Source organism: Numenius arquata, chromosome 3, assembly GCF_964106895.1.
Source record: "Numenius arquata chromosome 3, bNumArq3.hap1.1, whole genome shotgun sequence".
Lineage (NCBI taxonomy): Eukaryota > Metazoa > Chordata > Aves > Charadriiformes > Scolopacidae > Numenius > Numenius arquata.
This window is the reverse complement of record NC_133578.1, coordinates 45,420,248-45,443,234: the sequence shown is the minus strand read 5'-3', so window position 1 is coordinate 45,443,234 and position 22,987 is coordinate 45,420,248. Positions and strand designations below refer to the sequence as shown.

At 41.0% G+C, this 22,987-nt stretch overlaps 1 protein-coding gene across 1 annotated transcript in view; it reads right to left on the bottom strand.

Moving 5' to 3' along the window:
- Positions 1 to 22,987, bottom strand: part of ADCY1 (adenylate cyclase 1) — a 155,006-nt gene that overhangs the window by 70,127 nt on the left and 61,892 nt on the right. The window contains exon 4 of the mRNA XM_074145330.1: positions 11,049 to 11,160. Coding sequence (XP_074001431.1) covers positions 11,049 to 11,160 — 112 coding nt within the window. The remainder of the gene's footprint in view (positions 1 to 11,048; positions 11,161 to 22,987) is intronic.

Genomic DNA, 22,987 nt, shown 5'->3' with positions numbered 1-22,987 from the left:
TCAACAAGGCCCTGGGCAACCTCGTCTAGTTGGGGGTGTCCCTGCTGACTGCAGGGAGGTCGGACTAGATGACCTTTGGAGGTCCCTTCCGTCCTGGACCAGTCTATGAATCTATGAATCTATGAATCTATGAATCTAACTTCTAACAGCTAAATCTGTGAAAATCATAGAATCACAGAATCATAGAATGGTTTGGGTTGGAAGGAATCTTTAAAGATAATAGAATCATAGAATGGTTAGAGTTGGAAGGGACCTTAAAGATCATCCAGTTCCAACCCCCCTGCCATAGGCAGGGACACCTCCCACCAGACCAGGTTGCTCAAAGCCCCATCCAGCCTGGTCTTGAACACTTCCAGGGATGGGGCAGCCACAACTTCTCTGGGCAACCTGTTCCAGTGTCTCACCACCCTCACAGAAAAGAATTTCTCTCTAGTATCTAATCTAAATCTCCCCTCTTTCAATTTAAAACCATTACCCCTTGTCCTGTCACTACATTCCCTGATAAGAATTTCTTCCTTATATCTCATATAAATCTACTCTCTTTCAGTTTAAAACCTTTGCCCCTTGTCCTATCACTATAGATGCCCATACAAAGTCTTTTGCTGACTTTCTTATAAGCCCCCTTTATATATTGAAAGGCCACAAAGGTCTCCCTTGAGCCTTATCCAGGCTGAACAACCCCGATTCTCTCAGACTTTCTCCATAGGAGAGGTGTTCTAGCCCTCCTGTCATTTTCACTGCTCTCTTCTGAACTCACTCTAACAGGTCCCTGTCTTTCTTTTACTGGGGGCCCCAGAGCTGGATGCGGAGTTTACTCACACCATCTGCAACTTTCATTAATGACGAACAGTAATTTCACTTACGAATTTACTTTTTTTTTTTCAGTAAAATTAAAAGATTTACCAACATAGTTTCTCTGTGTAGTATCCAAATCTATTTTAATAGCTATACTGAGTGTGGGCCACAACATGCGAGAGGTCATTGAAGCCAGTTTATCAGATGAACTTCACAGTCAAATCCTGAGTTAAGTGACATGGAAATTACAACCAGCTCCATCACATTGCAGTGTGCCAATAGTGATAATACACTTTTGAAAACTCTCCAACCCATTAGAAAATTTCATTTAATCCTGTCAATTACTGCATACACAGTTAAACATTTACTTTCAACAAGGTTTTGAACTGTGGGTTTAAAAATTGAAACAATTATTTTAATAACTTTTTAATGGAATAATGCCTGCAAAGAGTAACTTTACCAATTTACACTAGTTCTTGCACATCTGCTAGTCCCAACATAAGAAGCTTTGAGAATGAGCTAACTGCAATACTCTAGAGAGTTCAATTTAGTAGGGTAATGGAGACATATTCATAGCAATAAACAGCTAGTATAGACCTAGCAAGAAGAGCTTCTACAGAGTGGTAGAAATAATAAGAAAGGAAAACAAATCTGGCTACAGCATAGGAAGTACCACAGAAAATGGCTTGATAGGCTCTGATTGAGGAAAGCTGGCCATCTCCGGATGAGCACATGTAACTTTGTAACTTAGTAACGTATTTGTGAAGTCATTACAAATTGTCTGCCATCATGGGAGCCATATCATACATGAAAAAATGTAGAATTCAGGATAGTTATAAAAAGGAAGACATTTTGCATCATATACTTTCCCTCAATTTTAATGGCATTTATATATGCTGATCTGCAATAACCTACTGGTTCTTGGCCTAACATTTCTGTGCATTCTTATTCTCACAATAAATTCCTTACCTACTCCACCTGGAGAGTAATTTTACAAAACCAGAAGGTTAAATGTTTTTAGCCCTGGAGAGTGAGAACCTACTTAAGTCATATATGTTAATTTATTTGGAAATGAAAAAGAATTTTAGCAAGAATATTTTACACAATCACATTTGTGCACCAACAAAGTATGAAGTTCAGTCACGCTCAGAACAAAAAAGCATGGGAAATCTTCAAGACCTAATCACTCGAAATGGTCATTCCCCCCCACTTGGCAAAATTACTGAAAAATGATGGCATAAGAAGAACTAGCAAAATATTGTATACAGCTGGTTATAAAGAAAGATTTTTTTCAGAAAGATTTCTGTAGACTTCAAGGAGATAAAAAGTCTGGCTTGAGAAGAACAAAGCTGACTGTTCTAAGAGTGCTTCTGGACTACAGTGCAGGAGGCATGGTGCCCCCAAGCTGAGGAGAGGTCCTGATGACTGCTCCCCTGGTGCACTGCTATGCCCCACATAAGAGATCTGAGCAGGGACAATGGACTCCAAGTAGGGCTGTATATGCAGAGTACATATAGACAGCTAAAATACAGACCTGGGTTATCAGTTAAACTGCCTCTACAACAATGAAGTGAAAGAGGCACATCCGGACTGCAATTAGAGATCCCACTTTGATGATACACACTGAACTCCAGAACTACCTTTCTCTATGCTAACTGCACAGCGAGTCAAAACAATTCGTTTCAGAAAAAATGCCCACACCATGAAACCAATCAGAATAATCCGACACAGTCCTATACAAATCCACAAATCTCAGATTTGCAGAATACAAACACAGGAAGAATTTGGTAATTTACCACAAACATGCAAATCATGACAAGAGTTATGGCAGAGAATTGGCATAACAAGCACAGTATCCTCTTACTTAAAAAGTACCATGAAGGACATTAGGCAAGATGTAACCTCTCTGGTACTTGTCCATTTCTATGTTCCCATAGTACTTCACTACAAAAGTCTGTGACATTATCTTTCTCCCTGGAAAACTGTCCCATTGACATTTAATTTAGCTTCCCACCATACACACATCATTAGTCCCTAAGCCTATCAAAGAACCACAGAATGATACAGGGTTGGAAGGAACTTCTAGAGATTATCTAGTCCAACCCCCCTGCCAAAGCAGGTACACCCAGAGCAGGTTGCACAGGAGCGTGTCCAGGTGGGTTTTGAATGTCTCCCGAGACTGCCCGACTGCCCGAGACTGCGAGACTGCCCGACTGGGCAGCCTGTTCCCATGCTCTGCCACCCTCAAAGTAAAGAAGTTCCTCCTCATGTTTAGATGAAACTTACTATGTTCAGGTTTGTGCCCATTACCTCTTTTCCTGTCACTGGGCACCACTGAAAAAATACTGGCCCCATCCTCTTGACACCCTCCCTTTAAGTATTTATAGGCATTGATCAGATCCCTCCCCAGTCTTTTCTTCTCCAGACTAAAAAGACCCAAGTCCCTCAGCCTTTCCTCATAAGAGAGATGTTCTAGGTGCCTAATCATCTTTGTAGCCCTTTGCTGTACCCTCTCCAGCAGTTCCCTGTCCTTCTTGAACTGGGGAGCCCAGAACTGGACACAGTACACCAGATGGGGCCTCCCCAGGGCAGAGTAGAGGGGGAAGATAACCTCCCTCAACCTGCTGGCCATGCTCTTCCTGATGCACCCCAGGATGTCATTGGCCTTCCTGGCCACAAGGGCACATTGCTGGCTCATGGTCATCCTGTTGTCCACCAGGATTCCCAGGTCTTTTTCCTCAGATTTGCTCTCCAGCAGGTCAGCCCCCAACCTGTACTGGTGCAGGGGGTTATTCCTCCCCAGGTGCAGCACCCTACACTTGTCCTTGTTGAATTTCATCAGGTTCCTCTCTGCCCAACTCTCCAGCCTGTCCAGATCCCGCTGGATGGTGGCACAGCCTTCTGGTGTGTCAACCACCCATCCCAGTTTTGCATCATCAGCAAACTTGCTGGGGGTACAGTCCATCCCTTCATCTAGGTCATTGATGAATATATTGAAGAGGACTAGACCCAGTACTGACCCCTGGGGAACACCACTTGTTACGGACCTCCAACTAGATTCTGTGCCACTAATGATGACCCTCTGAGCTCTGTCTTTCAGCCAGCTTTCAATCCACCTCACTGTCCATTCATCTAACCCACACTTCCTAAGCTTACCTATGAGGTTGCTGTGGGAGACTGTGTCAGAAGCCCTGCTGAAGTCAAGGTAGACAACATCCACCACCCTCCCCTCATCTATCCATACAGTCATGCCATCGTAGAAGGCTATCAGGTTAGTCAGACAGGATTTCCCCTTGGTGAAACCATGTTGACTACTTCTGATAGCTTTCTTTTCCTCCAGATGCTTTGAGATGATATCCAGAATGAGCCGTTCCATCATCTTTCCAGGGACAGAGGTGAGGCTGACTGGCCTGTATTTTCCTGGGTCCTCCTTCTTGCCCTTTTTGAAGACTGGAGTGACATTGGCTTTCCTCCAGTCCTCAGGCACCTTGCCCGTTCTCCAGGACCTTTCAAAGATGATGGAGAGTGGCCCAACAATGACTTCTGCCAGCTCCCTCAGCACTCACGGTTGCATCCCATCAGGACCCATGGACTTGCAGCTATGCAATTTACTTAACTGTTCTCTAACTTGATCTTCCTCAACCAAGGGGAAGCCTTCCTTCATCCAGACTTTCTCTGTTTCCTCCAAAGTCTGGGACTCCTGAGGGCTGGCCTGCAGTGAAGACTGAAGCAAAGAAGACATTCAGCAACTCTGCCTTCTCTGCATCCTCTGTCACCATGGCACCCGTCTCTTTCAACAGCGGACCCACATTTTCTCTCGTTTTCCTTTTGCCTCCAATATTCTTGAAAAAACCCTTCTTGTTGACTTTCACATCCCTTGCCAGGTTTAATTCCAAGGAGGCCTTGGCTTTCCTCGTTTCATCCCTGTATACTTTGACAGCATTCTTGTAATCTTCCCAAGTGGTCAGTCCCTTCTTCTGTGCACTGTAAACTTCCTTCTTCCACTTGAGCTTTTTCAGAAGCTCCCTGCTCAACCACACAGGTCTCTTGCTTCCCCTTGCCTGATTTCTTGCTCTTAGGGGTGCACTGATCCTGAGCTTGGAGAAAGAGATATTTGAATATTGTCCAGCTCTCTTGAGCACCCCTACCTTCCAGAGCCCTAACCCATGGGATTTCTCCAAGCAGTTTCTTGAAGAGGTTGAAGTTAGCCCCCCTGAAGTCCAAGGTTTCAATCCTACTTGTTTTGCGCATACTACCCATGATCCTGAACTCTATCTTTTCATGGTCACTGCAGCCGAGGCTGCCCCCAACCTTAATGTCCTTCACCAGTCCCTCTTTGTTTGTCAGAACTAGGTCCTGTAGTACACCTCTCCTTGTTGGCTCCTCCATCACATGAGTCAAGAAGTTATCATCACTACAGTGGAGGAACCTCCTGGACTGTACATGCCTGGCTGCGTAGTCTTCCCTGCAGATATCAGGGTGATTGAAGTCCCCCATGAGAACCAAGGCCTGCGATTGTGAGGCTACTTTCAGCTGACTGTAAAAGGCCTCATCAACTTCCCCATCCTGATCAGGTGGCCTGTAATAAACACCCACAACAGTGTCCCTCATACTGGCCTGCCCCTTAATCCTCACCCACAAGGTCTCAACTCTCTCTTCATCTGACCCCAGGGAGGGCTTGATACATTCCATTTGCTGTCTCACATATAGAGCAACTCCACCACCTCGCCCTTCTGGCCTGTCCTTCCTAAAAAGGACATAGCCATCCATGACAGTGTTCCAGTCATGTGAGCTATCCCACCATGTCTCAGTAATTGCAATGAGATGATGGCCCTGTGACCACACACAGATCTCCAGTTCTTCCTGTTTATTCCGCATGCTCAATGCATTGGTGTATAAGCATTTCAGAGAGGGAGTTGAGCATGTAGATTCTGCCCTTCAGGTGTGGTAGGCCGTCTGGCTCTCAAAAATACTAGCCCGCTGCCCCACAAATGCCAAGCTACTACACCCAGACACCTCTCTAGCAAGCCCAGTTACATCCCCATCCCTCTTCAAATCTATAGAGTCTTTAATTTAAGAAAGCTTACTTCCTAGGTGTCTCTAGGAGACCTCTCCAGATGGCCTTTTAGAACCAGTCTCAAGCTTACATGCATTATTTGCCTCAGTGGGATCCTATGTCTGCACTATCAAGGGAACTTGGGGAAACAAATCTTCTTAAAGTTAGCCTTCATAAATATTCCCATCCAGTGCACACTTACCAATTTCAACAAAGAAGGGTTAAGTGCTATAAGTTTATAACTATGTTTTCCAGCACTAACTTTCCCATCTTACCCAGCCCACAAAATTTTGTTCATTTTATATTTAAAAATACATCATTATTATCTTCATATAAACTCAAAGCATTCTGTAGATTCAATAGAATCAATTTCTTAAAGTGATTGCTTTTAGGAATACATAGTTCAAAGCACAGCAAAGGACTGACTGTTCTTGACACATTTAAAAAAATGCAGCACAGAAGCTGATTAAATATATTACTTACTGACCCTTTGCCTAAGGCTCAGCAGCAACGTTGTGAAGTTCAATACCTCTAAGGCTGAACATGTACAAAAAAACACTTCAGTAACATCGAAATTTGGAAAGCAAAAATTGTTAAAAGCTAAGAAGGTAATCAGGGAAGGATACTAAATTAAAACTGAAAGAAATAAAAATAGACTCAGCCTACAAACACTGACAAAGCCTGAAGGTGTATATAACTGCAAATGGAAAGAACAAGGAAGTGGTGTGTGTCAGCCTGGTTAATAGATGAGATGCCAAAAGTGGTACAAACAAGTAAAGTCTTTCATTCAGAATATCAAAATCCTCTTCTAGTGATGTCCTAGACCCTTCCTTCATTTATCCTTATCCACTTGTAAATAGAAAGTCTTAGAAGCCCAGGATGCAATAACACAGAAGTTGAAAGGGAAATAACTGAACCCATAGACACAAATAATTAATTCTCCACGTAGATTAGATGCAGGAAGTATGTGAGAAAAATCTACCAAAGAAAAGAATAATTAAAGAAGATCAAAACTTTTCTAAAAAGCAAAGCTGCTTCATTACGATGCAGGATGCGGGAGAAATAGTTCCTCTTTTCTATTAAGATGACTTATTTTAGGTGTAGCTGAACTGTATCACACAATAGTGGAGCTGTGACCATGAGAGTACCAGAGCACGGGCATGTGCAACTCTGTGCGATGCTACATGGGTAACTGCAGCCTTGAGAATGTCTCTCATTCACAGTAAATCTATGCTACAGCTAAAGCATGACGAGAAAATGACAGCGTATTAGAGAAGACAAAGAGAAAATATACAGTGTATTAAAGCAACAAGGCACCCAGTGTCATGCGCCCAAGAGTTCCTAGGGAACATAAAACCAGCATGATGCAAATGGTTGTATCATTAAAATTTGTCAGTCTTACAAGTAAGCTTAAGAATGACAAACTGGAAGCTGGCTATAGTGTTAAAGGCTAATTTCAAGGCATCTGAAGACCTCACGCAAAGATCAGTTGTTTAAAGCATTCATTGATAATATGTAATGTGGAATGACTATCATTAGGGCAAAATCTGAGACCAGACAAAGCTACTCTGCTTAACGAAAACTGAAAGAAACTGAGGAAGTTCAGAAATAACAGCCTATGACATGTGACATGGCACTGAAGCCAGGGACATGGCTACTGCACCATGCTTGCTCCCCTAGCAGTGGCCAGGTGCGGTCAACTGGAGCCAGGGTACCAGGCAGACACCAGGCAGACAGCGAAGTCAGTTGTTTGTCAGGGAAGAAGCAGATTCCAGACAGCAGAGGAGCTAAAAAGCTTTAGATTTTCTGTTCAGCTTGCATACATTCTTTTTCCAAATTGAAATGAGATCTCATGGTTTCTTTCAGCTATGTGAAGATTTGTTATTTACTTGTCCTCCTAGTTCAGACTGTGCTGCATCGGGGTGTGATTAAGGACAGAACATACGAGCTTTCCTTGGTGCCTTCTGATGTGTTAAAGGGAGGTTTGTTATTGTGTCTCCTACAGTCAGAAGAAATGTGCTGTGAAGTGTAATTTTCCAGAAGGATTCCTATCTTTTGGTCAAAGCAACTTCTAGATATCCATTATCAGATCAAAACAGAGGACTGGGCTGATTTTAAAACAATGCTGTGCTTTAGTATTCAGAATGATGTAGTAGGAAACTGCAGGGAATTTAAAGAAAAATGTAATGATGATAGGTATGTTCCCTGGGACTACTAAACTGTGATCTGTGAGTGTGCATGCTGTGCGCTACTGCTTCTTAGGAACAATGTCAACTGGAAGGGGCAGTTTATGACAACCCTCGTTAAAACAATTGTCCTGTCTTAAAACTGTAGTGCTTTAAAAAAAATCCCTGTCACCACTGTGGGAAGTGTAGTAAGTGTAACGAAGCATATATTTGCTGTAACTCTCATGAAGGGTCTCAATCTTGTCAATGTCAATTCCTTCATTGACACATTGTAGGAATAGACAGTATAGCTCTTTTGACAGTATAGCTCTGAAGCCGACCAGAACCAGATGCTTCAGATGAACATAAAAAAATCTTGTTGAGATATCTGGGACAATTTAATCCTAAATTTTGTCCTTCTGACACTCAGAAGCAGGTTTGTGCTCTTCAGCATTAGATTTTTCTATCGTTCTTTATGATGTTTGTTTGATTTTTTTTGGTAAGGCAAACAGTTTTGCTCTTGTTGAAATGCTACACCTTTTAAATCACAATAGCTTCAAATATAGTTACAGCTTGTAACAGGGAGTTCTGAAGGCAAACCTTAGGTTTCAATTTATGGTCATTCAACTCCTTTGACTGTTTGCTTGTGCATTCTGTTCATAGAGATGGAAGAAAATTCCTGATTGTCTTACTCCCTACTAGAAGTTATTTGTACTTTTATCATGTTCTTTCTTTTTTATTCACCTTTAGAGAAAATATGTTTTTCAAGCACTTATTTTGTACAGGTTATTTTACCTTGCAAGTCACTGAGTCTTTTTTTAGGAGGAGAGGTGATCAGAATACAGTACTTAAAATAATGGTATGTTCTCTGTTTTCACAACAGCACTGTTTCATTTCTTAAAGAAGCAATCTTAGGTAGTCATATTTTATATAGGACTTTGTGGTGTCCTTAATAACTTTTGAGTCTTTGGGCCAACTTCAGTCACTTCGAAGAATGGAAAGTGAGTCTTGAAAATATAAAGCTAAACAAAAATCAGTGACAATATTAGTATCCTTGTGGAAGTGTAACTTCATCCTAGACAGACATCAGAGAATCCACGTGGAGAGGCGCTGTTATGAATGCCTCAGGCTTCATTTCTATTCTGGTTCCTGAAGTACTTGTCACAGTATTTAGGCACCTTGGTTTTCTATAAGCATTTTGGATAAGTTTGCCCATTCTGTAGAGGTTCCCTTGGGACTGTACACAACAACAGCAAGCCACCTTCCTGAACTTAAGCAGTTAGTTAAGTTTATCATAAGGCTTATGAATAGTTCAAATAGAAAGAATGATTTTGCATCAATTTCTATTGGATTTTATCTGCTGTTCAGGCTTAGTTTACTTAGTTCAGGCTGTTATTTCTGAAGTTCCTCAGTTTCTTCCAGTTTTCATTAAGCAGAGTAGCTTTGTCCAGCCTCAGATTTTGCCCTAATGATAGTCATTCCATATTATGTATTGTCATAGGCATGTGTGCACATCTGTGATCTTGTGCTATGTCACGATGCTTCCATGTTATTACACTGCCTTGTGTTTCATGGTTATGACAACTCTACAAATGACAGCATTGTAAGTCTTAAAAGAGCTTATTAGATGGCTGGTTGATATTTGGAGGATGAAATTCAGTAATGAAACTAAAGTTAGGAGACTGTTTTAACTTTTTTAGGCCATTTCAGCTCTTGCCAATGATATCTACATGGCAGTCCCTTTTATTTCTAAGGTATACATCTATGAAGTTCTCTGAGGGGGGACCCGTGCTCTCTGTGAGGCACTGCCAATACTTCCAGTCATGAATGCACAAAGGCTTTTGAGTGTTTAACAAATTCATACCAAAAAAATGCACCTCCATTGGATCTCTACTCAGCATCTAAGTTATTCTTCTGTATTTCTTGAAAAAAAGGAACATACAACAGTTCCTTTCTGTTATGACTTGAACAGCTAGTACAAATCAGGACATAGCACTTGGTCAAATGATAACCCATTCAACTAAGAATAGGTCTTCCTCAACTCTGGCATCCTGTGGAGCAGAAGATTTCTTTCTCCTTGGAGGACTCACGTGGAAGACTACATCAAGGAGAAGTGAATTCAGTGAGGACTGAAAAAATGTGGATGCTGTTCATGTTGGAGACCTAAAGGCTCTAGGCTCTAAAGTCTCTAGGCTCTAGACCTAAAGTTCTCTAGGCTGTTGCAGAGTCTGAAGATAGTGAAGGAGCATAATTTATGTGGAGGTGATACTTCTCAGCAATGAAAGCTCTGAGGACATGGCTGGCAAACAGGATAGATTTGATTAAATTTTGCTTTTTTTGAGGGGAAAACACATTTTCAGCATATTGTTAAATGTAATTTGAAACAAGATGTGTGGCTTTTTCAAGCACAGCCATTCCTCTCATTTCTTGTCAAACGCTTGTGGGACCATTAGACTGCTAGGAGTTATAGGCAAGGAACATTACTCTCGTTTTCTTTTCCTTGGGGACTTGCACAATGTAAGTGCAGTGACCAAAACATAAGCATCAGTTATGATACGGATCCCATTTTGCCTACAATAGCCTCTCTGAAAAGCTACCATCATTTCTGTGACAAGGGGCGCTCTCTGTGATGAACTAATCCTACTCTCTAGCTTATTATCACAGAAAGTAGTTTAACGCTGTACTGCCAATATTTTCATATTTTCCATTATCCTGTTTTTTTTTCCACGCAGGATAGAAATGTAAATATTGAAATATTTTCTCTGTTTTGTGCAAACAAACCCAATGATGAACACTGATGCCCACCAAGGAGGGGGAAGAAAAATGTATTTTAAAATAGCAACTTAAGCTTCTTTCCTAAACAATTAAAATAGACTGTTTTCTCTCTAGAGTATTAATAAAAAATGGAAGCTTTAGAAATCCATGACACATGGGGCTAAATCAGTCTATTACAGATTTCTAACCTGCATAAGACATGCATCATTTTTCCGAAGGGATTTTAAATTAAATTGAAATAAGAATGTTGTACTTACTGTAGCTAATTCATCAAATTTGCCAAAGAGCTCATTCAGCAGCTTCACCAGCTCTTGGGCAGTACATTGTGATGCCAAACTAGTGAACCCCACAATGTCTGCAAACAAAATGCTGTAAAAAAGGAAAAAGACACAGAGATATCAGTACAGAAGACATCTTCAAATTCTCGTTATCCTCATTTATGGCATGAATGTGACCCAAAGCACAAACTGAAACAAGCCCTGAAACAATGAAGGGCTCTTAGGAATAAAAATGGCAAAGATTCAGAAAATAGGCATCAGTCTGGTGCTGTCAACTGTTGTAGAGAACCCTGGGACACTTTCAATGCCTATATACCTATGTGGTGTAGATATGGCGAAGCACCTCATTCATGATGTTCCCCTGTAAGCACTCCAGGAGCACTTGTTTCTCCTCTTTACAGCTGTGATCTTCTCAGCTCAATTGGTTTCAAAGACAGTTCTTGCACCAGTAGAGTTCCACAGCCAAATTGATAAACCTTGCATGAGGTTTACTAAGTACTGAAAGAGAGGAGTTAATAACTTCCACACAGTAGCTTCGTGATGTGGTCTAACTGCTCCCTGTGAGAAGCACAGTATCCACAGCATCAGGCCATACTTCTCTGTACTGTGCTGCATGGCTCAGGTAAGTGTCCAGCGAGCATCAGTGGATGGCATTGAAATTCATTAGCCGGTTCATTTAATTTTTGCTAATGTGCTGACCAATATTATCTCTTGCACTTCTTCACCTGTCTGTGCCATCTGTTGCTTCTTCCCTTATTACTTGGACTACAAGTACTGTGGGGCAGTGCCAACACTTACTCTTTATTGTACAATATCTAAAATCAGGGCAGCATCTTGGTCTGTGACATGGGGTTTTGACTATGGAGTCTAATCACCCATCTGATGCAATAAATTTTTTCCCTCTTTTACATCCTGCTCAGGTTTTTGGAATGTAAAGAACACAGAAGGCCTTTATCGGGAGGTGGGAAAATCTGCCCCAGGGAGCGAGAACACAAAAGAGATTGTAATTCTTGCTATGGCCATGTAAATCAGAAGGGTACTAAGGAGAGAAATGGTAAGATATACAGTGCCAGAATTCTAGTGATATGTTTGAAGTGTTTCCAGGGCCAAACCATATTTTCAAATATATTCAAATATTTTCAAAGTCCAAGTCCCCACCTGTTTCTCAACAGAACACAAATTAACACTGAAATTCCCTTTCCTTTGATTTGGATATATTATTCACACAAAAGTAATGAGAGTCTAGAACATAGACCGTGTCTAACATTGATATACTCAGAAAAGTTAAGACAAAGCAACTGCAGGAGTTAAGGCACATTAATCACCTCTGTAGATGCACTCATTCAAGAGCAAATTGCCATGCTAATTGCCATGGAGGTTCACATCCTCAGAGAGGATTAAACTAGAGTAAACTAGGGCTTATTTATACATGAAAGAGACCTCATAATAGTATGGTATACTAAGGGGCACTTCACAGCTATTACCAAGTGATTTTATTTTAAAAAAATATATACTAACATATATAGAAACAAGAAATGAGAAGCTACCCATTAACAATTGTTTCTCTTAACGACCGTTCAGGGATATGACTCTCCCTGCTTTAATTGCACAAAAATCTTAACAATGCCATTGGGGTGCTCTGATGAAAAAACAAAAAAACCCAATGTCAGTTAAACTGCAGCTATTAAAGAGAGATGAAAGTGGAAATAAAGTGAAAGCAAAGGACAAAGGTTACTTCTGCTTGTTCAACAGCACAGCCACCACACGATTCAAGCGCTGCTTTCCGTGACAAGCAATGTAAATGTGATGGTTAGCAAGGCTACCTAGTTATTACAGTGCTGAGCCTGGTGCTGCCTCATTGCCCAGGGGCTGAGCAATGCTCTTATTCCTTCCTCCCACAACTAAGCAAAGGGACCCCAAGGAGCTATCATTCTCCTCGCTGCTGTGCTACACCAAAAAGTCTGCAATCCTGTGCTCTTTGAGATATTCAGCATTTGTCCTGTAGTTTTCAGTCATACTGGGATTTTACCAGTAAGTTCATAGGATCAGGAAGTTTGGGTAATCTGTTTAAAACTTAAATCATTTTCGCTTTGAGACAGACAAGTTATTAGCATCACAACAGCATGTCAATATTCTAATTAAATCCTAAGGGGAAAAATAATCAATTATTGAGCAGAGCTTTGTCAAACTTCTGCTCTGGTCTTGATTTTGAAGCCTGTGGGATGCCATTGTGTTGCAGGAGCAGTGCAGTGCTGTCCTGGGTTAGAGGTTTGCTTGCTCCTAAAGCTGCCTGCTTGCTTCCAGGTGGTGATAAACATATACAGAGTATTACTAAAGTGCAAGACAGCAGCAGCAGGAGACTAGTTTGAAATCTTTCCTTCTGATTGCTTTATTTGAGATGCAAGACATACTTCTGTTACTGGTTTTCTCTCTCAAGGTAACAGCTGTGGTTACCCTTTCCATGACTTAAAACCCCCCATTGCTCCAGCAACACCTTCCACTCACGGCTAATAACTGCTGCTTGGTGCAGCTGCAATGGGTGAGTATTGCCTTTCTTCCCACAGCATTCCCAGAGCAAGGCTAAAATCCAGTTCCGACTCTAGCTTTCTTGTGGCTATTTTCTGAAACTTTCAACTGGTCTTACTCTAATTTAATAAAATAAGCTTAAAACTACTTGGTTTTTTGAACAATAACATTTTAGTTTTAACATTTTTGCAAATGTACTGATTGCTAGATTGCAGCTTAAAAGCTCCCCACTGAAAACACAGCTTATCTTTCTAACATTTGCATAGTCACCTTTCCACATATGATAGGAAAATGAACTTATTTCTGACAGAAAGCTACCTAATTTTTTTCATTGATAATATTTTATACAGAAATGGCTTGTTTTATTAACCAGCAATACTAAATGACAAAAAGTATGTCCAAAACATTTTGAAATATATATAATCTCAAGAAGTTACTTGGAACTGCAGAAATCACCAAATTTGCTAATAAATTTCTTCAAAGGAGTTTCATTTGTTACAGAACATTTCTTGTTACAGATGCTATGCACTGCATCTTTCCCTCTAATCTTAGAATACTTCCTCCTTTCTTAATGAAATTCACCTACCTTTCGGAAAAGATAACTATTCCAAAAAAGCTTGAAAAAACGTCCTCCAAACACAGTGTACAGTAATTGCATCTAAAATTACCAATGAACAGTTCCTGCTAGGCACTCCACACACAGACAACATGCCTAATTTCTAATATCCACATAAATTTAGTATAAGACTGTATGCTTCACAGACATATGATAGATACCTGTATCTTAGTGTGTGAATACAGACTGGTAAGCATTGAAGGGCAGTGTTTTTCTTTTGACTATTTCTTTCCTTCCTAATGACACAGAGGGAGTGAGTGCACCCTCAGCAAGTGTGCAAATGGCACCAGAGTGGTGCAGTTGATATGTTTGAGGGAAGGGATGCCATCCAGAAGGGACCTTGACATGCTTGAGAAGTGGACACATGTGAAACTCATTAAGTTCAACAAGGCCAAGTGCAATGTCCTAACCTGGGTTGGGGAAATCCCAAACATGGATACAGAGTAGGGGATGAATGGAACGGGAACAGCCCTGTGGAGAAGGACCTGGTGGACGAAATATTGGACTGTGTGCCTGCAGCCCAGAAACCCAATAGTATCCCAGGACACATAAAAGGAAGCGTGGCCAGCAGGTCAAGGGGTGTGATTCTGCCCCTCCTACTCCAATCTCATGAGACCCTACCTGGAGTACTGCGTCAGGCTCTGGGGCCCCCAACATAAGAAGGACATGGACTAGATAGAGAGGGTCCAGAGGAGGGTCCCAAAAATGATCAGAGGGCTGGAACACCTTTCCCATGAAAAAAAGGCTGAGAGAGTTGGCGTAGTTCAGCCTGGAGAAAAGGCAGCTCCAGGGAGACATTCAATAGTCTTTCAATACTTAAAGGGACTTATAAAAAAGACAGACAGAGACTTTTTACCAGGGTCTGTAGTGACCTGAAAAAGGGTAATGGTCTTAAACTGGAAGAGAATGCATTTAGATTAGATAAGGAAGACATTCTTTACTATGACAGTGGAACTAGCTTCCCAGGGAAGGGAATGTGTGGATGCCCATCATAGAATCATAGGGTGGTTGGAGATGCAAGCGACCTTAAAGATCATCAAGTTCCAACCCGCTGCCATGGCCAGAGACACTTTCCACTAGACCAGGTTGCTCAAAGCCCCAACCAACCTGGCCTTGAGTACCTCCAGGGAAGGGGCATCCACTTCTCTGGGCAACCTGTTCCAAGCTGTTTCTCACCACCGAGTAAAGAATTTCTTCCTAATATCTAATCTAAATCTCCCCTCTTCCAGTTTAAAACCATTACCCCTTGTCCTATTACTACACTCCCTGATAAAGAGTCGCTCCCCATCGCTCCTGTAGGCCCCCTTCAGGTACTGGAAGGCAACTATGAGGTCTCCCTGGAGCTTTCTCTTCTCCAGGCTGAACAACCCCAACTCTCTCAGCCTGTCCTCACAGGAGAGGTGTTCCAGCCCTCTGATCATCTTTGTGGCCCTCCTCTGAACTTGCTTCAACAGGTCCATTTCCTTCTATGTTGAGGACTCCAGAGCTGGACGCAGTACTCCAGGTAGGATCGCACCAGAGTGGACTACACAGGGAGAATCACCTCCCTTGACCTGCTGGGCGCACGTCTTCTGATGCAGCCCACGATGTAGTTGGCTTTCTGGGCAGCAAGCGCACATTGCTGGCTCATGTTGAGCTTCTCCTCAACCAACACCCACACGTCCTTCTCCTCAGGGCTGCTCTCAATCCAGTCTCTGCCCAACCTGTATTTGTGCTTGGGATTGCTATGACCCAGGTGCAGGACCTTGTGCTTGGCTTGGTTGAACTTCATAAGGTTTCCACAGGCCCACCTCTCAAGGGCCTGTCCAGATCCCTCTGCATGGCATCCTTTCCCTCCAGCATGTTGACTGCACCACACAGCTTGCTGTTGTCAGCAAACTTGCTGAGGGTGCACTCAGTCCCACCATCCATGTTGCCAATGAAGATGTTAAACAGCACTGGTCCTAGTACTGACCCCTGAGGAACACCACTCATCACTGGTTTCCACTTGGACATCGAGCCCTTGACCCCAACTCTTTGGCCATCCAGCTAATTCCTTATCCACCCGGTGGTCCATCCAACAAATCCATGTCTCTTCAATTTAGAGACAAAGATGTTGTGTGGGACAGTGTCAAATGCTTCGCACAAGTCAAGGTAGATGATGTCAGTTTCTCTTCCCTTATCCATCAATGCAGAAATGTTGTTGTAGAACACTTCCTTCCCTAGAACTGTTCAAGGTCAGGTTGGTCAGGTCTTTGAGCGACCTGATCTACTGAAAGATGTCCCTGACCATGATAGGGGGATTGGACTACACATGATCTTCAAAGGTCCATTCCAACCCAAACCATTCTATGATTCCGTGATTCTAATTTTTAACAAAGGTTTCCTAAGGACTTTTATTAAAGTTACCTTGAGTATTTGCTTTGATACTCAAATATGCACCACCACCCCCAGCTACTTCTAACTGCTTCTGGTATAAGAATTCTGAATAAAAGCAAAGCAACACTGCTGTGAGCAATTTCAGAAAAAAAAAAAAAAAAAAAGAAAAGAAAGCATTATGAATAGCCATTTCTCTCATCTCTGTCATAAACAAGGAGCTGTGCTGGTTCAGTACAGGCATACAAGTTACATACATTATTATCTCATACTCCTTGACTCTCTGGAGCATTTCTGTGTCAACAAGCCCTGAGTCATCCCTCCAGGACCTCTTGTATTCCTGTTTCCTCCCCGTCTCTCCCCTGTGATCCCTGCAGGCAGGCACAGCCAGCACCTGCCTGGTGACTGCAGTCCTTCCGCAGCACTGCGGGAACCTGCATCTGCTAAAACCCAGCATGGAAAGCCTGTGGCTTGGTTTAAGGGATTTAAGCTGCCTCCCATCTGCGAGTATTGATGGAGCAACCCTTGTCTATGTCATTCTATGGGGCATTCAGAAAAAGAAATCCTGCCAAGTTACACAAGAGATTTAAGAGCTGGTAGGTGGTAAATGTTTGCTTTTAACAGCACTCGTACATGTGCTTTGTGCACTTGCATAGTCCTGCTGGTTCAATGGAGCCACTTGTATAAATAAATACTAGCAAAATAAGGAGGGGTTGTATGCACTGTTTTTTCTTACCACTTGGACTTTTGTTGGACAATTGTTTAATTAGAGTACAACTTACAATAAGAAAGATGTTTTAATGGTACATGCTGCCTCAGGAAGGAATCTGTAGGGTCATTTTTTTTTTTTCTTAAAGATCAACCATAAGGGAAAATTATTAATAATTTTATCTATAACTCAGTGCAATTGGGAAGAAACAAGTGCTCTCAAGAAATTAAAGAGGGCTGTTAAAACTGAAAACAAAGGGAAGGTTGTTTTTGCAAAATAATCATTCATGAAAACTACTTCACTGTGAAATCTTAGGTCAGTAAACCTATATACAAAAGCCATGATAGACATCATCATCATAGCTTTTTAAAATGTGGGAATGGGTAAGTTAAATTCAAAAATTTTTTGACTTATACTGCTGTCTAGAAAACAAGACAGATCAGAAATATTTGCATATAAATAGCTGCAGACTGTGCTCTGGCTTCAGACTAGGTCACAATAACCTCTAAATGGCCACAAGGAATCTTTTTATTGGTAGCTTTGCATCAGGCAGTGTATTGCCTGAAACTAGTATCTCTTCTTACAAAGCAGCCAGTTCTATTTCACACTTGTAAAAATTAATCAAAATGAAATTGCTGTACCAGAGGCTCAAGAAATTGGTGGCAGCTCAATGTTCATTTTCTGTTTATCTCTTGAACATTATTTGAGTTATGGAGTAGTGAGAAGTTGTCTGTTAACATACTGAGTAAGCCATATCCTCATCCATGCATGTGTTGAAACAGTTTCCTTCATACCTAATGGAGTGGGAAAAGTTCATTTCAAAAGAGACAAACAACAAAATGTGTTGAGGGCTCCGTACAGGGCATATATTTGAGCTGAAACACAACTTGAAATTACTTAATTGAATTATAGTTGCATGGAGAAATTAAGTCAGGAGTAGTGTGTTTTTACAGTAGCCACTGTGCATATATATGTAATCTATAAATTCCTCAACCATGTAGGGCCAGATAAGGGATAAGAAAAGGAAATATTAATCCTACATTACTTAACCTAATTTGGGGAAAAAGCTGGCTCTTGTATGTTACAAACGATACTTCTGAGCGTTAGAGAAGAGCTGTTCTGTTGGGAAGTGACCTTGGCTGGGGTGACCCCAGTGAGATTATACCTATACTGTGTTGAAATGGTTCCTGAACTGTATATGGATTATTTCCTTCTCATGAGGTACAGATATTATACTGGTTGTGATTATTTTACCTTCCTGTTGCTTGAATTTTGTGTCCTCATAGGGTTCATGTTATAATAATTTTGGATGTGTATTTGCATGTCTTATTTGCATATTTCACTTGCACTAAGTTGTTTATTTCCATTTAAAACACATGCACTCATTTCCTACTGTACAGCAATTATGTTCAAAGACTTTACAATGTAGCAGATATACAAAAAGCCTCATTTCTTCCTTTTTGACAAAAAAAAATTGTATCTTCTTCAAGATCATTCAAGTATTCCACAAAAAACACAGGAAAAGAAGCAGCACATCAGTACAGTGAAGAATTTGTTGGCAAAGGACTGATTTTCATCACCTTGTGACAATTCAAGACCAGGCTAGATGGGGCTTTGAGCAACCTGGTCTAGTGGGAAGTGTCCCTGGCCACGGGGAGGTTGGAACTAGATGATATTTAAGGTCCCTTCCAACCATTCTATGACTCCTTTTGACCTCTTCTTTGGGAAGGTTCCACAGATAAATATATTCTGTTTTAACCACTGTCCTTTACAGAGTGTACACAGGAGATAATAAAACTTGCCTGGTAAAGATTTCTTGTTCCTTTTTGCACAGACACAAACACATACAGAGGGTCAGAATGGAAGAAATCCTTTTCTTGTACCATTATCTCACTTCCAAAAGTAAGGTGAATTTGGGCCTTAGCGGTCTTTTTCTTTTGACACAAAATTGCTGCTGAACAGAGAGCTTTGATGCTCTTCAAAAGTTAACAGTTAATGGATTGTGAGAGAGGAGAAAAAAGCAGTTCTTTCCAAATGTTTCACTTAATCTTCAAATAATGCAAAAAAAAAATTACAGAACCACCACAAAACTGGATTAGGGCAAATCAAATAAAAGGAAGGGAAAAAATGCAAATAAAGGTGATAAAAAGTTGACATAAACAAAATATTCAGAGAAATTAATTTAAAAATATAAAAGGTAAATAAAAAATAAAGAGTTACAGAAAAAGAAAAATATCTCAAGTGGTTAAAAAACATTTCAGAACGTGGACTGTCAGTATTTGTTTCTGCAAAGCTTAAGCAGTAAGCACAAACATTGTATAAAGGATCTGCTTCTATTGGAACTAAATTGTGAAAGTTCAAGCTCTGGCATTGGAGGAACATGGAAGGTTCAAGCTTTCAGTCTTCCCCTGCACTTCTGGCACTTTTGGTAAATTTTTATAACAGACCTTCACCAAGCTTCTCCTAAAGCTTGTACATGTCTTCCTTAGCAGGAATTTTTCATTTGCTAAATGTGAGCATTTTGGAAGAGAAAAGGGGTTTTCCCCACAAACCACTAGAGTTCCCAGGGCCCTTGCAGTTCCTTTGATGGCACTGTCAGTTCTGCATAGGAAGCCATCTATTCATGCTCTTTTATGGGCCCTTCACTGATGCCCTTAGAACAGTCTCAAATGGAAATATAAAGTAAGTTTTGAACTGGCCCCCTCTCCACACAGAAATCTTCAATTGATGTTGAAGGAGTTAAATGTTTTGTACTGCAGAAAGAAAAACAAAATACTGGGTACTAAGGATGGAGGTCTGAAATGATTTCTAACTGAAGAGAGCTACCTGTGAGCTAAATAAATTCCCCTTTTTACTACAGATCTGGGAAGAGCTCATTGAAGTGTGATACAACACTTAGGTCTGTGCCCTCAACATGGAGAGGTGTGTTTCCGTTTCTTTTTGGAGGTGCAGTCAGTTGCAGGCAGCCATTCAACAACTATTTGATAGTTGATATAATATTTACCAAATAAGTGATAAACCAGGGCTGTTGCCATGGTGTATGAAATATGCCACTAACTTTTCCCAGTCCATCATTCACTTTTTATAGCAGTGTTTATATATATATATCTCCACTGTAATGTATCCCCCTGTGTTTTTCTGGGAGAAGATAAAGAAGATAGTTGTATGAATCTCTTATTTTTCACATGTAAGATCTGGTGCTTAAAGATCTGGGTTTTTTTTCAGGCAGCTATTTAGAAGACTGAAATGTGGATTTTTTTGCTGGTGATTTTTTTTTTATTGTTGGGGTTTTTCTTTTGGTTTTTTTATTTGTCTTTTTTTAATAGGTGAGGAGTGGAAAAATCATGCAGTTTACCAATTGCATGCCTACCTCCAGCCTATCCTTTCTGGATGATAATGCTCTGACACTTCCAGATATTTGCTGGGAAAAAAAGACAGTGTTGTGATAGGAAAGATAAAAGCACAGCTTGTTTTCAGTTTTCCACTGTGTAGCTTTGGGGTTAAAAACTCCAGGAATTTATAACAATCGAGGGGCTTTTTGGTTTTTTTTTGTTGTTGTTGTTTTTGTTTTAACAGAACTGTTAAATAATAACAACTGGTTTTGTGTTTTACAGAACTACTTGGAGTGAAGAGGGTCATGAGAATATGGGAATGGCTTCTCAGGTCTGCCCGGTGTAGCACTGAACTACTGTTTTATTTTCTTTAAAAGGTAAACCACACATCTTATTATTGATACTGACTACCAGGAACACTTTCTGGAGGGATGCTGTGGTGCTGTCCTCCACACTGGTATCAGGGTGGCACCTGCAGGGAGTTCCCCTGCATCCCTCAGATCTGCAGTCACATAGCTCCTGAGGTGAAACTCTCATCTACTGGGACCTGCTAGCAACAGATCACTGGGTATTTACTGGGACACTATGCCCTGCCCCCCCCCCCCCCCCCAATCTTCTTTTTTAATACAATAGCTGCATTACTGAAATAAAAGGTAATACAGTTTCTTACAGTACAGATGGTGAGGTGTCCTGTTTTCAGATCTCTTCCCTGAGGATCTTTCCTTTGTCATTAAAATGAGACCATCTTTCTTTGCCTCCATTTGCCCCAAAAGTACCCTCTTAATGTCAGAGAATGAATTCACCTCTCCAGACAGGGTATTCGGGTTCAAAAACTTTTCTGAACTCCACATCAAAGCAGTGAGTAAGGCACAGCAACCTTGGTGGTCATGTGAAACACCATTACACGTAGGAAAAAAAAAAATTACTCCTGAGGTTACAGCACAAAAAGATCTCAGCACAAGAGAGGACTCAGAAGCATTATAGTCAACCAGTCCAGCGGCAAGACTACCCACACTGTAACCAATGCCTGTGACACGTACAAGGTATAAGTGCAGCAGCCAGGATATCATTATTGTCGGCTTGCCTTGAACCTGAATGTAAGTGCAACCAATAGTAGTGTACATGTTCTTCATAGCACTGTGATGGCATAACTAGACACAATTTTTATAAGTATATAAGCAATGTGATCACCAAAGGGACAAACAAATATAGTAAATATAGTAAAAAAAAATATATAGTAAAATGCACCCAAGCAACAAAAATCTGACAGGCAGCATACAAGATAAGCACTAGAGACTGCAAATAGACGGGACATCATCCAAAGATGAAAGACTGGCAAGAAAAAGAAAAAAAATACAAATGATGTTGGAGGGGCAAAAGCATAAAAGCATGAGGTATAAACAAGAAAAATTGGAGAAGGAAGAAGACAACCCACTCCAATCTTGAATTCTCTCCTTGAGGAGCTCTCAAGCCTGACTTTGACAATTGAGAACCACCAAAGATTGTAACCACCAATGCTAACTTTGAATTGTCAGCTCTGGGGTACTGTAAATTGATTGTTAAATACCAAGAGTTTTGTATTCGTAGTGATGATGATCAATATTATCTAAGATTTAACCATTAGCAACAAGTCAGCTGCTAATTAATAAATTCAGCAATATTTAATTTTACATTGTAAAACTGACCTAATTTGTCAGTCTTCTAAACACTCCCATCACAGTCATCCCTGACTCCCTCACTGATGAATGCTTTTAGTTGCAACAACTTAGTCACTGGGAAATGGTCCTTGGAAATAATAGTCAGCTCAATGGGAGACAGACTGAACCCCAAAAGAAGAAACTTACCAGTGGGTGAGGGACAGGAGGAGGTGCTAAGGGGGTTTATGCCTTTGCCACAGGAGTACACGATGCAATTCAAGGCAGCTCTGCAGCATCACTTATTAAGCCTGCACCTTGCTTAGTGCAAGGGTGGCACCAAGTAAACCTCTGACACTGTTTTTGGTGTGGAAGCAAGGCACTTGAAGAAAAAGTAGGCAGAGGCAGTATGATAAAAGAACACTGTTCAGACAAGGCCTTTAATGATTTTTTTGGGGGGGAGATGCAAAGAATATCAAATGAGAATGCACTTCAACCACACTTGCACAACAGTCTGTTACTATGCAAGAGCAAGAAGTGGAATTGAGCCTCAGTCGATAACCTCTGTGGAGGAATGCTCATATAATGGGGACAGATACACATTTTTTAAGTTTACATCACAGTTTCTTCATGTATTTCCATGCTATCACCTAGAAAATCTATTGCATTAAAAATAATTTATCTTACTATCAGGAAGTTATAAATGTGTGAAAGTTACCATGCAAAATAAATACTCCCAGTCATCC